The 18,268-nt window shown below is 41.2% G+C and overlaps 1 protein-coding gene across 5 annotated transcripts in view; it reads right to left on the bottom strand.

The window, feature by feature from the left end:
- Positions 1-18,268, bottom strand: part of LOC112220400 (tight junction protein ZO-2) — a 42,940-nt gene that overhangs the window by 21,833 nt on the left and 2,839 nt on the right. For 2 of the 5 annotated variants that reach the window (XM_024382284.2, XM_024382287.2), the window contains exons 2-3: positions 11,600-11,738; positions 1,765-1,818 (exon numbers count right to left, since the gene is read on the bottom strand). In XM_024382284.2, coding sequence (XP_024238052.1) covers positions 1,765-1,818; positions 11,600-11,738 — 193 coding nt within the window. Of the gene's footprint in view, positions 1-1,764; positions 1,819-5,093; positions 5,366-11,599; positions 11,739-12,980; positions 13,244-18,268 lie in introns of those variants that run through there. The other 3 variants (XM_024382283.2, XM_024382282.2, XM_024382286.2) reach the window with 3 other exon arrangements.

An 18,268-nucleotide genomic window follows, 5' to 3' on the forward strand; every position in this document is an offset into this window, starting at 1 on the left:
TTGCTTTTATAGGTCTTACTACTCGAAAGTCTGAATTCTCACTCAAAAAACTCCTGCGGCTTATTGTTCAAATTGGCATGTTTTGTTTCTAAAATGTCTGTGCAAGAGTGAAGGTTTCATCGAGTTGTGAGACTTTTGCACATATAACACACTGTGGCTGAGGAAAGGCACTACTCCCAATATAAGTGAACCCCAAATCAATGTAGTTCATCATATTTGCGCCTCTGATGGTCCAATGTCTGGTTCGGTGCTTTCCCTGGGTAAGGGGGCAGTAGCTCTTCAGCTGCATCAGATTCACAACTGTCAGTGTCCATGCTAGCTGGGCTAACAACAAATGTAGAATTACTGATGCTGGCATTGGATGTGCTCGTGGAAGCATCTGTCATCGACAGATGCAGGTGTAGTAGCACTGCTGGTAGTAGCAGTACTACCAGTAGAGCTGGTATGTATGAGTCTATGGACGTGGGCCTTACTTTTTTAACCCTTTATCCATTTGAGCAAACGGAATGAGCAGCAGCTACGTTTGGCTACATACAGACCGTTAGTGGAATTTTCACGAGAGTGTAACACCATACCTAAATCAGCTGCGCATGCGCCAATTGATTTTGTCCCCCCACACCAAACGCAATCACGACATGCAGGTTGAAATTTCAAAACAAACTCTGAACCAAATATATTAATTTGGGGACAGGGCAAAAAGTATTAAATATTTATGGCAATTTAGCTAGCTAGCTTGCAGTTGCTAGCTAATTTATTATATTTAGCTAGCTTGCTGTTTCTAGCCAATTTGTCCTGGGATATAAACATTGAGTTGTTATTTTACCTGAAATGCACAATGTCCTCTACTCTAACAATTAATCCACACATAAAAACAGTCAACCGAATCATTTCTAGTCATCTCTTCTCCTTCCAGGCTATTTCTTCATTGGACTTTCTATGGCGATTGGCATTGAACTTTCATAGTTATCACGACGACCGACCGAACTCAGTTCATCTTTCAATCAACCACGTGGGTATAACCAACAAGGAGATGGCATCTGGGTATCTGCTTCTATAAACCAATGAGGAGATGGGAGAGGCAGGACTTGCACCACGTTCAGGGTCACAAATAGAACTGACTGTATTAGCGCTTGGCAACGCAGACGCTTGTTGGCGCGCAAGCAGTGTAGGTGCAATAATTGAATAACATGCATGTTTACATTTATTTTGCAACGCTTGCGCACACGACTCAAGAGGTGGTCAGCATTTAACGGTTAATATGATTGGATGTTAATTATTTGACTAGGCTACCTGTATTTGACATTGTGTTGTGATTTTGCTGAACACTAGATGGTTTCATTTTGGGCAGTGAAACGAGGCTATTCAGGCGAGAAAAAAACCTCACCCAAATGTTTAGACCCGTTGGAAAATATAAATGGACTGTTTCAAAATGTGAAGATTTTAATTTTATGTGGATCACATTTTTATTTGGAGTACCCTGGACGGCACTCTACGTACCCCTGGGGTTGATATTATAGCACATGTTTTGAAAGAAATAGAACTTAAAAGGATCTACAGTATATTGCATTGTAATCTGGTGGTGTAGCTGTAGATGGAAATTATAATTCATATCTGGTTTGGTTATAACCCTACAAGAAGGGTAATGTTATGCACTGAAATGTGATATGGTTGGAGTAAAGGGTGTTATGGTTGCAGTAATGGCAAGCAATATATTGTATTGTGTAGTAATCAAGTGCGGTGTGTGTATTGCAAAACTAGACTCACCCTCTGCAGTGTCACAGTATACTGCTCCCACATAGTTTCCTCCATGACTGGGCTCTTTGGGAGAAGGGCACATTCCATATTAAGGGTTAGAACAGGATATATTAACCATTTGTTTCTCATTTCAACAAGACATACGGAGTCAGATTAATCTTGAATGACCATGCCAATAGAATACATCAAAACATCGTACTCCAAATTTCATAGCGCCAACACAAAAGATGTGTACTAAAAAAAAAAAACAGTACTATACCTGGCACAAACTCTTGTTTCCAACACATGCTGTCTGAGCACATAGTACAGTACACACCAACTAATCACTTTGCCTGGCTAACCAGACTCCTTGCTACGCCACACCCACGGAAGAGTTCCTTCTCCATAATGAGTCTAGATCGGAGTACCTCCCCAACCCGTCACAGAATGTGAACACATTAGGAGCCGTCCGATTGGTCCAGAAACCAAGGGGTTGGATCAGAGCCAGAACACACGTGGGTAAAGTGGCAGTTTGAAAATGTGTCATTGGCTTTGATACTTGGTTAGAGACGATCCGATCACTGATTACTTTTGTACAAGCCCCCCCCCCATGCCACAAACAACTTCAATGATGGCAGTCTCTGACTAAAATATGTAGCAAACGACAGAGCAGTGGAAGAATTTAGTGTGAGTTATCAGTCTACTAACCAGCATCACACATGGACTACTGATTCCACACACCCTCAGCCTTACAACACAGAACCCATACCACCAGTTGAAAACAGAAAACTCTACTAATATAACCACTGACACACATTTTTACCAACTTCACTCACTGAAACTACTACACCCATCATGAAACACTTGTCACAACTGCCTGTCTACCTGCTTACCTTTCCACCCAAAGACCACCTGTCTAACTATCTAGAGCCAAGCTGGAGTCACTCACAAGCCCCTTGAGGATGGGGGTGGCCTTGTAGGTGTGGATCCATTTCCTGTGCTGGTGAAGGACCGTCTTCATGGTTTCTCCTCTGCTCCTCTACCTCCACTGATGCGCTGCTACAACTCTACCTCCTCCATTTCCACAGCAGCACCAGCGGTAACTGCAACACCCTGCTTTGGCCTGCCTAGCTTTGACATAAGCTGGATTCTGCTGGCCTACATTCAGCGCAAATCCCACCATCCACAGACTGTTTACACAATCGCACACAACCATGCTGATGATTAAAATACACACACAAAATAATGCACCAACCTAAATCGCACACACATACAAATGAGTATGCAATTGTGTGTGTAAGCATTTAACCCAAATACTCACACATACAGAAAAACAAACGCTTTAACCACATACTTTAAAAAACACACGGGGGCACACACAGCCAATCTGAGAGCACAGGTTTGAAGAACTATTTGTAATTTTTTTTAAACTTAATTTTAAGTGGAGCCAAATCCCTGTGCTGCTGACATCTCCAGCCCAGGCTTTTGGAAATGGGGGCATCACTCTGGCTGACAGAGGATGGGACAGATCATAATCCACTTTTAGAAGTTTGGACTCACAGGACAGATAAGGAGTGGTAAGGGAGGACTGGGGTGTATTCATTAGTGCACACTAGCAAACTGTTGCAAAATGTTGTGCAACAGAAAACATTTGCAGCGAAAATGAACATTTCCTATTGGGAAAGTACAGGCTAGTCCTCTGTGTTTGGTTCCTAGTGAATAAACCCCTTGACTATTGCTATGACTCAATATAGAATGAGCATATATTGATTGACACAGGTATTCTACAGACTAGTAGAACTACATTGTAAATCACTTGTGATTAAGTGTGAGGAATGAGGATATAGCCACACGTGGAGGATATTGCCAAATCCACCATGATAAAAAAAAAGAGACAAGAAAATTGGAATCAGTGTGGATACTAGTTAGCAGAGCAGAGCGTGGGAGTCTGTAGTATGTATACCTCCAGGCAGAGAGATGAAATGTTGGGAAGTGCAACAGTGCATTCCCGAATATCTGAAGTAGCCAGCATTATGGAAAATGTATCCAGCTTGTGGATCAGCGAGGGAACATTTTACAGCACAGGAGCTCACCAAAAATACCAACATTTACCACACACGTATTCCATCTCCCACAGTACAGCATCTTAAAACCACTCCTAACAAATCCTTCCCTTCATTCACCTGACCAGCTGTCGGGGAGAGTGGTGCTACATCCTAGTGGTAGGACAGTGGTATTGAGTATGGAGGCACAGAGAGAACCAAGTGTGTATAGTATGCTTGCTACTACTGTACATCCGTCTCTCCTGAACAGTGATGAGAACAGGGTACAGGCATGCCCAGTGGCACAGAGTCAAATGGGCTTTTTCTGCTGTGTGATGTCATTTAGTTCACTGGCAGGTCAGCTGGCTGAGTCTTGGCTTCCTGAGAGTATTACACGAGAACACAGTTTCTCTGATGAGAATGAGCATTTCTACATTGAAATGGCTGAAATAACACTGAGCTACCCTCATAGGATGTGGCTTAGAAGAACAGATCCTTTAATCTCACTCAGACAAGAACAAAAAAAGTGCATGCAGCGCTGTCAATCATAAACACAGACACATAACTGCAAAGAGAGCACAAGCAAGGCAACCATCCATACTAAAAAAAAACAAATCTACACACATGACAGCTAGAACTCGGGCAATGAAAATCTATAGTTCCCATTATGGCAGAGAAGTAGTGTGGTTTTATCTGAAGGGTAGCCATCCTAGCCATCAGTCTAATCCACTCTAGATTGTTTGGTTGTAGTACGCCCTCTACTTGCAGTACAGCCACATTACATGGAGTGACTACGCACTGTCTATTAAATACACGGGAACATTAAAAAAAGGATCAGAACTACGCTGTATATCACCTCAGGGTAGGTAACTTCTACCAACAGCAATCCATTAAAACCACTAGTAGGATTTTTTTTGGGGGGGGATATTGACTCCCAAATATTGCCACCCTTGCTCAGACGCAATCATGAATTATTTTTTACTAAATTATTCCTTTGATTTCCCATTGTGCAATGACTTCAAACACCATATTAAGTAATATCTTCACTTCATACGGAATATCACAACGTGGCTTGGCATGCAAAAGTTGACAGGCACAGCCCTTTGATGGTTGCGACGAGTGAACTCATTCCTTCGTGATACTATGTAACGTTAGCAGCAGCAGGTGGAAACATTCCAGTAAGGGTCCCGTGACAGACTTGAAACTTTGTAAAACATTTGTTCTCTAGTGTGTGTCAGCGAAATTAACATTGCAACAAGATGATTAAACAATAAGGAATAATTTATAATGGACCTTAGAATCGTTAGTTTTACTTACTTTGAAATAATGTGTCTCATATCTGCTAAGACTGAAGAGTCTCCCTCCATTTACGGGCATCATGCACTTTCAAACCAGAGACCACTTTTCTTGTGATTCAAACAAAGGAAATTCGACAACGACTATTGTTAAAAGTAACATGCAGCCTATCCAATATCATATTTAACATTTTTCCCATGTTTTTTTAAAAATGATCAGTAAAACAACCCAGCAAATTGAGTGAGTCTGAGAGCGCTGAAAAGGAAGACCGTATTAGGATGTACCAATTCAAGATGGGGTAATCTAAGTGGTCTCGATATTTTCATCTCGACAAACATGTAGAGCAATTGCAGTCCATTGCTGCAACAAAGAATCAAATAACTGATAGCAATGGTCAAATGTGCATTTTACTTTTACAAAAAAAAAAAATGTAAACACGCATTCATTTTTGCTTGGAATGCTGTAAATTTTCTGGCAAAATGGATCCTTCCAGATTACTGAAAGAAACCACATTCACATAGAAATAGGAGGTATAGATCTGTCATTATAGAAAGCAAGTCTAAGAAGTGGCATCTCTTCAATGTTCGCATGTTTAAGTTTTGTTTTTTTACTATCAGTTTTGTACACAAGCTTCAAACAGCTGAAAATACAATATTTGTAGTTATGGAAAAGTAATTTCACACAGGTTTAGATAGTACAATGATGCTTTACACCAGGGGTACTCAACTACTATTTCAGAAGGTCCAGTGACAAATTTCCTTGGTGGCAAAGGTCTTGATGGATATCGTCCTTTATAGGTCTGTACATTAAATGAGACTAAGAATTTGAATTACAACTAATTTAGAATGTAAACATGCTGAAGAACAAAAGTGGTTGCATATTTGTCTATGCAAAAACATTTTCTTGAAGGTAAACTAAAAGATAAACTCATGGAAAAGATCAAACAGATCTCACTGTCAGATTACAAGACAGGAGGGAATTCAGAATGCACCATACATTTAACTCTCAAGTCGTTAAATAAAATCTTCAGGTAAAATTTCAGTTCTCCGCATTGCTGTGGAATCTGACATTAGAATCAGTTTCATCTTTTCCATGAGCTCATCTTTTAGTTTACCTTCAAGCAAAGTGTCAGCAACTTCACACATGCTGAGATGGTAAAAGAAAGCATCTGGAAAAGTTGGTTTTCTCCCAAAACCCAAGCTATCCTCAGTGAACACTCCATTGCATGTTGTTGGGCTGTCAGGGAATTGACAAGGACTTGTGTGGGATTTGAGTAAATTAATCTGTTAATCTGTTAACATTGACACTTTTCACAAGAGCTACGGACACATTGGTTTTGTGCTAGTTGCAGGGAGAATGAATGAATACTGTTCCGTCCACTAGTCTTTGAATATGGTTTCACTTTATTTTTTTTTTATTTAACAAGCCATATTAAACAAAGATACTGGTAACAAAGCTCCTTATGTCATATTTACAGTTGAACTGCAGTCAAATCTGCTTCTTTCTGCCTGCTTGTCCCAAGGTTCCACAAAGGATCTTTGAATTAATGTGATTGTGTAAGATGTGGCCACACGATTGGATTAGTAGGCACTAGTAGAGGTGGGCGTTGCTTCAATCGAGAGAGCAGTGTTGCCAACTTAGCAACTGTCTCTATATTTAGCGACTATTCAGACCACTAGAGGTACATTTTCAAAAAAGCGACTAGCGACAAATCTAGCGATTTTTCTGGTGTTATTGGAGACTGACTTGAAAGCACGTATCGTTCTTACTCTTCTCAACAAGCAGCGGGTGCTGCAGTGGGCCCCACCCCCGTCCCAAAGCACTCACAGGCGGCCCAGTCCTCACGCAGCAGTCCCTCCCAGCTGCAGTCAAGGCAGGAGATGTTCACCCTTCCAGACTGCAAATGAATCGCGCATGGGAGAAGCCGCCGCTGGCTGATCCCACTCTGGCTTACATAGAAATGTAAAAAATTAACCTGAATCAGGGCCAGACTAGTTACTTACCATAATTTTCTCACATTGCCATTGACAATTTTTTCTATTGTCTCTTTTTGGTCCATTTAGATTGTATACAAAAAAGATATAAAAATGTTCATGTTTTACTGTGACTTGTTGTAGGCTCCTAAGTGGACCATAAGGTTAAAAACCAAATTAAGAAAAATAAAAAATAAAATAAACTAAGTAACTCCTCCAAAGTGTCTCTTTTGGGTCACTTTTGCCAGTCCCAAGCCCAGATAAAGGAGGAGGGGTGGAATTGTGACATTAAAAAATAACAAGAATCAACAGAAGAAAGTTCATTTGTAGTTCTAAACATATTTAGGGTGTTTTTTTACTCCTTTTTGTCTCTCCCACAACATTATTCCTCTCGCCTAACAGCGTCCATCACAATTTCATGCACATGGCCAATTATGCAAATTAGGTGATGGTGTCCTTTAGCAACTTTTAGGACAGTCAATAGCTACTTTCCTTACTGAGGAGTTGGCAACAGAGAGAGAGAGAGAGAGAGTGACAGGTTGAAGAGGCCGCTGCGCCCGGTAGATTTTTTTAATGCTGTCAAAAAATAATGTATTGACTTTAATATAACAAAATGAAATATGTTGTCCCATCCGGATTGACTGTTCTCTGGTTCAGGACTGGACCGCCATGTGTTTGGCTGTTCTACACTATACTTGCTGCTTGTTTTGTCACAACCTGAAATTAGGTGAACTATTCAAATTTTAGCAACCAGGAAATGACGGAGGGATTTCTGCATCACACACACACACAGTCAAAAGTTTGGGAACACCTAATCATTCCAGGGTTTCTCTTTGTTTTTGCTATTTTCTACATTGTAGAATAACAGTGAAGGCATACAAACTATGAAATAACACATATGGAATCATGTAGTAACCAAAAAAGTGCTAAACAAATCAAAATATATTTTATATTTGAGATTCTTCAAAGTAGCCACCCTTTGCCTTGATGACAGCTTTGCACACTCTTGGCATTCTCTAAACCAGCTTCATGGAGGTAGTCACCTGGAAAGTATTTGAATTTACAGATGTGCCTCATTAAAAGTTAATTTGTGGAATTTCTTTCCTTAATGCGTTTGAGCCAATCAGTTGTGTAGGGATCGTATACAGATGGTCTTTTACCAAATAGAACTAAGTCCATATTATGGCAAGAACAGCTCGAATAAGCAAAGAGAAATGACAGTCCATCATTACTTTAATACATGAAGGTCAGTCAATCTGGAAAATAAAGAACTTTGAACATTTCTTCAAGTGCAGTCGCAAAAATCATCAGGCGCTATGAGGACGGCCACAGGAAAGGAAGATCCAGGAGTTACATTAGTTCATTAGAGTTACCAGCCTCAGAAATTGCAGGCCAAATAAATGCGTCGCAGAGTTCAAGTAACAGACACATCAGGCCTTCATGGTCAAATTGCTGCAAAGAAAAGACTACTAAAAAAGACAGCAATAAGAAGAGACTTGCTTGGGCCTAGAAACACAAGCAATGGATATTAGACCAGTGGAAATTTGTCCTTTGGTCTGGAGTCCAAATTGGATATTTTTGGTTCCAACCACCGTGTCTTTGTGAGAGGCAGTGTGGGTGAACGGATGATCTCCACGTGTGTGATAAACCATGGAGAAGGTGTTTAATGTGTGGGGGTGCTTTGCTGGTGACAGTGATTTAGTTAGAATTCAAGGCACACTTAACCAGCACGGCTACCACAGCATTCTGGTTTGGGCTTAGTGGGTATATCATTTGTTTTTCAACAGGACAATGACCCAACACACCTCCAGGCTGTGTAAGGGATATTTTACCAAGTAAGCTTTTCTCCTTTGCCAAGATAATCCATCCACACGACAGGTGTGGCATATATCAAGAAACTGATTAAACAGTATGATCATTACACAGGTGCACCTTGTGTGTGCTGGGGAAAATAAAAGGCCACTCTAAAATGTGCTGTTTTGTCACACACCACAATGCGACAGATGTCTGAAGTTGAGGGAGCGTGCAATTGGCATGCTGACTGCAGGAAAGTCCACCAGAGCTGTTGCCAGAGAATTGTGTTAATTTCTCTACCATAAGCTGCCTCCAACTTCAATTTTAGAGAATTTGGCATTACATCCAACCAGCTTAACAACCACAGACCATGTGTAACCACGCCAGCCCAGAACCTCCACATCCAGCTTCTTCACCTGCAGGATTGTCTGATGAGAGGTGTGAGGGATGCTGAGGAGTGTTTCTGTCTATAATAAAGCCCTTTTGTGGGGGAAAAAACTCATTCTGATTGGCTGGGCCTGGCTCCCCAGTTAGTGCACCTGTGAAATGATCACGCTGTTTAATCAGCTTCTTGATATGTTACACCTGTCAGGTGGATGGATTATATTGGCAAAGGAGAAATGCTCACTAACAGGGAAGTAAACAAATTTAGGCACACAATTTGAGAGAAATAAGCTTTTTGTGTGTATGGAACATTTCTTGGACGTATATTTCAGCTCATGAAACATGGGACCAACACTTTACATGTTACGTTTATATTTTTATTCAGTGTAGCACAACAATACGTGTTGTGATGGTTGGCCTGCATCTCTCACTCGGAGGTCTCTTTGAACCGCTTCTATGGATGAGTCCTGTCTTCCTGGTTAAATTTGCATTTGGGGAGGGGAGAGAACCAACTACCAAATAGGGCAATGGGACAAAGGCCTTGGATACATACACTTTGTGAATGGGGAACATGAATAACTGAAGCAAGATCTAAGGCAATAGATATCCTTCAGAGCTTTTCCAACTGACGCAAAACCATTCTGGATTTCCTGTTTAAAGACTAGATCACATGGCACCATATACAGTGGGGCAAAAAAAGTATTTAGTCAGCCACCAATTGTGCAAGTTCTCCCACTTAAAAATATGAGAGACCTGTAATTTTCATCATAGGTACACTTCAACTATGACAGACAAAATGAGAAAAAAAATCCAGAAAATCATATTGTAGGATTTTTTAATGAATTTATTTGCAAAATTATGGTGGAAAATAAGTATTTGGTCAATAACAAAAGTTTCTCAATACTTTGTTATATACCCTTTGTTGGCAATGAGAGGTCAAACGTTTTCTGTAAGTCTTCACAAGGTTTTCACACACTGTTATTGGTATTTTGGCCCATTCCTCCATGCAGATCTCCTCTAGAGCAGTGATGTTTTGGGGCTGTTGCTGGGCAACACGGACTTTCAACTCCCTCCAAAGATTTTCTATGGGGTTGAGATCTGGAGACTGGCTAGGCCACCCCATGACCTTGAAATGCTTCTTACGAAGCCACTCCTTCGTTGCCCGGGCCGTGTGTTTGGGATCATTGTCATGCTGAAAGACCCAGCCACGTTTCATCTTCAATGCCCTTGCTGATGGAAGGAGGTTTTCACTCAAAATCTCACGATACATGGCCCCATTAATTCTTTCCTTTACACGGATCAGTCGTCCTGGTCCCTTTGCAGAAAAACAGCCACAAAGCATGATGTTTCCACCCCCATGCTTCACAGTAGGCATGTTGTTCTTTGGATGCAACTCAGCATTCTTGGTCCTCCAAACACAACGAGTTGAGTTTTTACCAAAAAGTTATATTTTGGTTTCATCTGACCATATGACATTCTCCCAATCTTCTTCTGGATCATCCAAATGCTCTCTAACAAACTTCAGACGGGCTTGGACATGTACTGGCTTAAGCAGGGGGACACGTCTGGCACTGCAGGATTTGAGCCCCTGGCGGCGTAGTGTGTTACTGATGGTAGGCTTTGTTACTTTGGTCCCAGCTCTCTGCAGGTCATTCACTAGGTCCCCCTGTGTGGTTCTGGGATTTTTGTTCACCGTTCTTGTGATCATTTTGACCCCACGGGGTGAGATCTTGCGTGGAGCCCCAGATCGAGGGAGATTATCAGTGGTCTTGTATGTCTTCCATTTCCTAATAATTGCTCCCACAGTTGATTTCTTCAAACCAAGCTGCTTACCTATTGCAGATTCAGTCTTCCCAGCCTGGTGCAGGTCTGCAATTTTGTTTCTGGTATCCTTTGACTTGACAGCTCTTTGGTCTTGGCAATAGTGGAGTTTGGAGTGCGACTGTTTGAGGTTGTGGATAGGTGTCTTTTATACTGATAACAAGTTCAAACAGGTGCCATTAATACAGGTAACGAGTGGAGGACAGAGGAGCCTCTTAAAGAACAAGTTACAGGTCTGTGAGAGCCAGAAATCTTGCTTGTTTGTAGGTGACCAAATACTTATTTTCCACCATAATTTACAAATAAATTCATAAAAAATCCTACAATGTGATTCTCTGGATTTTTTCTCTCTCATTTTGTCTGTCATAGTTGAAGTGTACCTATGATGAAAATTACAGGCCTCATCTTTTTAAGTAGGAGAACTTGCACAATTGGTGGCTGACTAAATACCTTTTTTGCCCCACTGTAAATCATATGTCCAACCACACACACTCACAGTGTTAGGGCAGAATAGGATGGGTAAAGAATACAAAGTAGGCAGAAAGGATGAGGTACCCTCAGAATAGCAGAGTAGCTGGGTGTAGAGAGTCGACGGAGACACAGGCACTGGGCTTCCTTGGTCCAGTAGAACCTATCCCAGGAGCAGCTGGACCTGAACAGGTCAGTGTTGGACTGGTCAGTACTGGGTGTGTCCCTGTTGGGAGAGACAGCAGGGCTTTAGATAACCATTACTCAACATTAGGAATAGAGTTCAACTTCATATAAAGGATTGTTATTGGTAAAATGTCAGCTGAAATGAGTAGAAACTGTATGAAATGAATTTCATTCCACATTAGAGAATTAAAACACTGACGGGCCATTGAAGTGAAACATTAACACAGTGAAAGTTATTGGTTCAAATACCAATCCATAACAAAACAAAGCCTTGCCCTGGTCACAACCATACAAACAAACACTCACACATGCAAAGGCACAGTCTGATGCACAGGCATGCGCACACACAAACTTAAGGCCTCAACGCAGCTGTAATCTGTTTGAGCTTGAGCCAAACATTTGCTCTGCAGCCATTTGACCTCATGTCAGAATAGTAATAAATAAAGTGATTGACCTTGCTGTGATCTTTGACCAAATGCTCAGCTTGGGTTGTTTGACTTATCCTTCCCAACGAACTCCCCAATCCCCTGCCCTAGCCGTGTTATAGCTGAGCAGGGAAGTGATAGACAAGCTTCTGTCAGCATGAGACCCACACAATTAGGACATCTTCAAACTGAGAACACATTCTTGTCCAAAGTGGAATTCCTGTACCTTGGGAGAATTACTAAGAGCAATGTTGTGTATACTGAATAATTGATCCACAACATCAACCTCAGTGAGTGGGGGGGGGTCACATAAACATACACACGCAAACAAAAGAACCTTCCTTGCTTGACAACTTAGTAACCGCTTGAGTGGCAATACACTGCAAATTTTATTTGCAACGATAAATACAGTAGCGGCCATGGACTAAAGAATGGTTCAATAGTGGATCTGATAACAGATCCAGTGAGTGATTGTGTGCTGGATTGGTCCAGCTAAGGAGAGCCATGCTACTCACAGGAAGGACCTCTGCTACATTCATTCATCTGCTGTGCTCCAATAGCAGAGTCACAATCAAAATGCAGCATCTATGACCTGAGCAGTAAATAATGGCAACAAACATGCTCATGCTGTAGCATGAAGGCTAGTACCATCTGGTGAGCAAAGCAGAAACATACATTCCAAGTAATGTTTGATTCGCCTAGCGATATTAGCAACATTTTGAATACTTGTGCATAGGATTCAAATATTGTAGAGGTACAGTAGATGCTTGTACTTGAATAGACCAACAGCGACATACAGACAGACAAACATTCATTTCATGCATACAAGCTCATATGCACACCTTAACTTAACTCACCCTGGGGGTCTCCAGAGTTTCCTCCCAGGTGGTAGGAGCTCTCGTTTGTTGAGGGGGACGATCCCCATGGCCGCCTGCATGATGGTAATGAACTTCTTAAACTTCATATTTGAACCCTCGGCTGTTTCTCCACTTGCAACTGCATTACATACACCCCATGCTGCTCACAATGGCTCCACTAACATCTCACTTCCCTCCGCAATATTCTGAAAGGCAGCCCTGACTTCTAATCCTCTCTGCCACCACTGTGCTCACTGCCATCATACACACTACACTGAACCCACTGAGCCCTGCCTACTTGCTACTACGTTCTCAATCACGAGCCCTGTGTCCCCTACCGTCGGCTCTGACAGATGTTTTTTTCCCCCTCAGAGAAACTAAATGGACAACAGTCATGCTACTGGCGGTGGGCAGGCCCAGAGGGGATGACAGCGCGTCACTGTTACATAACTCTGGAGATCTCTAAACATTACACTAATGAAAACACTGCTGCTGCCGTCGGGATAATTGTGGTACGAAGCCCTGACAGATCATGTATGTACACCACCCCATTTTCCCAAAATCCCTATGTAGGTTTAGACCCCATTAAAACCCAGAGCCTCCATCGGGATTTCACACACTCAACTTTCCATCATCACACCATACCCTCTTCCATCCCCCCCAAAATATTCTCCATCTAGCAGACCATTCACTTCAACATTCACATTACCTCTCACCCACTGACAGCATGCAGCCATGTCCCGTGAGGGGGGAAATAAATAAATGCAGCTGGAGAGCTGCCGGCCAATACAAACCTCTGGATAGGAATTATATCCCAGCAGTTTGCATGTCTGGATTACTGCTCTCTATATGGCTGAGCCATGAGAGCAGGAGATTTCACTGCGAAAGAGCAGGGAACAGAAATCCCTTAAAACTCTAAGGGCCCCAAACCAGCAGCAAGCCCATACATAAGACTATTTATACCCAGTTAGGTAACAAAAACACTACAGAATGGAATAACTTTAATGGCTATGCATTGTGCATCATCCAGGCAGCAGGCACTGCCTAAAGGGCATAGGGGACATAGGGACAAAGAGCATGTAGGATGCTTCCACTGTGCTGACTGATGACTAGGATTATAATCTAAAACCCTCACTACCTCCCAGAACAACATCTTAATAAATAAGGCATGGTCCCATAGAATCAAAAACTTTAGTCATCTCATCAAATACATTTCTAGTATTATTCCATGTAGTCAGTGGCACATGCACACAAGTGTCTCACTTCTCTCTTGTTGAGCATGGATGTCAGCAGAACAAAAGCATTAATCCTGTGGCCTCGTTCAGTCTTTTACTGTAAATCTCACCAGCTGGACCCGTGTCATGGCACATTACTACACACACACACACTCACCCCTCCACCATGCTGTCCCAAATATCACAATATGTCTTCTACATGATGTAATCACTGAATTCAGCATTAAACTGGTTTAAGATAAGCCTTTATGGGCATCTGAAAAGCAGTGACACCACAACAGGGGGAATGAGAATATGTTTTTACATCAAATAACATTTCCCTCAAATCAAAACAGCATCTCCTAAGCTGCAAAGTGATGCAATTTGACCAGAGGATTGTGATGCAAAATCTCTTGTGGTGATGGGTGTTTGGGTTGCTACATTTATTTATACTAGTTAACGTTTTAGTCAGTGCCTATTCTGCATGTTCCAAAAAATAACAATGAGAATGAATGAATAAGAAGCCAGCAAAGTACCCAAACTACCCTCAATATAAAAAAGATCACTTGGATCAGGAGGACATGTAGGCCTACCTGTTTGGACTCCAGGAAGAGTAGCGGCTGCCTTGGAAGCAGCTAATGGGGAACATAATAAAATACCCACATCCGAATGCCTACCACAAGCGTGAGTGCCACATGCTCAGATAAGTGAAAAGGATAAAAGATGCTTGGTTATCTGTACTTTACTATTTATATTTTTGACTACTTTTACTTCACTACATTCCTAAAGAAAATATTGTACTTTTTAGTCCATACATTTTCCCTGACACCCAAAAGTTACATTTTGAATGCTTAGCAGGACAGGAAAAGTCAAATTCACACTTAAGAGAACATCCCTGGTCATCCCTACTGCCTCTGATCTGACAGACTCACTAGACACAAATGCTTAGTTTGTAAATGATGTCTGAGTGTTGGAGTGTCCCCTGGCTATCCGTAAACCTTCATAACAAGAAAATGGTGCCATCTGCTTTGCTTAATATAAGTATATTTGAGCAATTAAATATACTTAGGTATCGAAAGTAAACGTAAAACCAAATAATTTTACTTAAGTTGTATTTAACTGGCTGACTTTCTCTTGAGTCCTTTTCTAATTAACGTATCTATACTTTTACTCAAGTATGACAATTGGGTAGTTTTTACACTACTGGTGGGGGTTTCTAAATCGGAAGCCAGTCTGTTTGCAAGTTGTTTTATGTCATGTTTTGATCGTCTTTATGGCTTTACGTAAGCAGTCTGTTTTTATTGCAACCTTGTCTCTCACCAATTACCACTTTCAGTATTATTGTTGTATTTTTCTCAATCGGCTTTCACTTGATTATACATTGTCCCTATGGAATGCATACAGTATGCCAGAGAGAGCCATGTCACTCACAATTAAGTTCAATACATTTATTTGATTTCCTACTAAGTTCAATACATTTTTGATTACTGTTGAATTCAGTTTAAATATCTGGATTCCATGATTCCATCCTCTTTTGCCGCAACGCAGATTTTCTAGGACCCTACTCCAATGCGGATATGGTTATATTTTTTAAATCTCAATACTAAATCATTTCTGGGTAACAATTAAGTACCTTACGGTGATTGTTTTAAATTAAAATGTTCAAAAATAGCTTCTTAGCAAAGAGCAATTTCTCAAGCAAGAACAGACTGTTTGGTAGGACTGTTTGGGAATGGTCTGAGTGGGGAGGGGGAAACTGAACACTAGCTGTTATTGGCAGGTTTGGAAATACTGTATCTTTCTTATTGGTCTATTAACAAATTTAGTAGGCAGGCCAAAATTAAATCCCACCAAAACAGTCTGAATCTTCAGGCGGTCTTTTAAAAAATGTCTTCCATTAAAAGGGCATTATCATAAATTTCACAATATTATTCCAACTTCAGTATGAAAATACTGAACAAAAATATAAGACGCAGCATGCAACAATGTCAAAGATTTTACTGAGGTATGGTTCATAGAAGGAAATCAGTCAACTGAAATAAATTCATCAAGCCCTAATCTATGGATTTCACATGACTGGGAATACAGATATGCACCTGTTGGTCAGAGATGCTGTACCTTAAAAAAAGTGTAGGGGCATGGATCAGAAAACCAGGCAGTATTTGGTGTGACCACCATTTGCCTAATGCAGCGCGATGCAGCTCCTTCGCATAGAGTTGATCGGGCTGTGGAATGTTGTCTCACTCCTCTTCAATGTCTGTGCAAAGTTGCTGGATATTGGCAGAAACACGCTGGCATACACGTTGTTCCAGAGCATTCCAAACATGCTCAATGGATGACATGTCTGGTGAGTATGCAGGCCATGGAAGAACTGGGACATTTTCTGCTTCCAGGAATTGTGTACAGAGCCTTGTGACATGGGGCCGTGCATTATCATGCTGAAACATGAGGTGATGGCGGCAGATGAATGGCACAACAATGGGCCTCAGGATCTCGTCACGGTATCTCTGTGCATTCAAATTGCCATTGATAAAATGCAATTGTTTTCTTTGTCCATAGCTTATGCCTGCCCATACCATAACCACACCTCCACCATGGGGCACTCTTGTTCACAACGTTGACATCAAACTGCTCACCCAGACGACACCATACACGCTGTCTGCCATCTTCCCGGTTTCATCTGTGAAGAGCACACTTCTACAGTGTGCCAGTGGCCATCGAAGGGGAGCATGTCTACTGAAGTAGGTTCCGACGCCAAAACTGCAGTCAAGTCAAGAGACTGGTGAGGACGACGAGCACGCAGGTGAGCTTCCCAAGACAGTTTTAGACAGTTTGTGCAGAAATTCTTCGGTTGTGCAAACCCACAGTTTCATCAACTGTCCGGGTGGCTGGTCTCAGATGATCCCGCAGGTGAAGAAGCCAGATGGAGGTCCTGGGCTGGAGTGGTTACATGTTGTCTTGGACGCTCTGCCAAATTGTCAAAGAATTATGTTAGATAACGGAACATTCAATTCTCTGGAAACAGCTTTGGTGGACATTCCCCCTTAAAACTTCTGTCTTCTATACATTACCAGTCAAAAGTTGACACCTACTCATTCAAGGGTTTTTATTTTACATATTATAAAAGAATCGTGAAGATATCAAAACTATGAAATAACACATATGGTATCATGTAGTAACCAAAAAAAAGTGTTAAAGAAATCAAAATATATTTTATATTTGACATTCTTCAAAGTAGCCACCCTTTGCATTCTATCAAGTAGGTGTATCCAAACTTTTGACTGGTACTGTGTACCTACATATACACACAGTGCAAAGAAAAAGTATATGAATCCTTTGGAATTACCTGGATTTCTGCATGAATTTGACCCAATTTGATCTGGTCTTCATCTAAGTCACAACAATAGACAAACACAGTGTGCTTAAACTAATAACAAATTGCATTTTTCTTGTCTATATTGAGTACATCATTTAAACATTCACAGTGTAGATTGGAAAAAGTATGTGAACCCCAAAGCGAATGACTTCTCCAAAAGCTAATTGGAGTCAGGAGTCAGCTAACCTGGAGTACAATCATTGAGACGAGATTGGAGATGTTGGTTAGAGCTGCCCTGCCCTATAAAAAACACTAAATTTGACTTTACTATTCACAAGAAGCATTGCTAATGTGAACCATGCCTCAAACAAGAGAGATCTCAGAAGATCTAAGAATTGTTGCCTTGCATAAAGTTGGAAAAGGTTTACAAAAGTATCTCTAAAAAAAAAAGTCTGTCCACGGTAAGACACATTTTCTATAAATGGAGAAAGTTCAGCACTGTTGCTCCCTAGTAGTGGCCGTATGGTGGAGGGAGCATCATGGTTTGGGGCTTCTTTGCTGACTCACGGTCTAGAGAGCTTGCTATCCTCAACAGAAAAATTTAAGTTCCAAGTTTATCAAGACATTTTTCAGGAGAATGTAAGGCTATTTGTCCTCCTATTGAAGTGCAACAGAAGTTATGTGATGCAACAGGACAGCAACCCAAAACACAGAAGTAAATAAACAATAAAATGGCTTCAACAGCTGAAAATACACCT

The sequence above is a fragment of the Oncorhynchus tshawytscha genome, linkage group LG20 (genome assembly GCF_018296145.1).
Source record: "Oncorhynchus tshawytscha isolate Ot180627B linkage group LG20, Otsh_v2.0, whole genome shotgun sequence".
Lineage (NCBI taxonomy): Eukaryota > Metazoa > Chordata > Actinopteri > Salmoniformes > Salmonidae > Oncorhynchus > Oncorhynchus tshawytscha.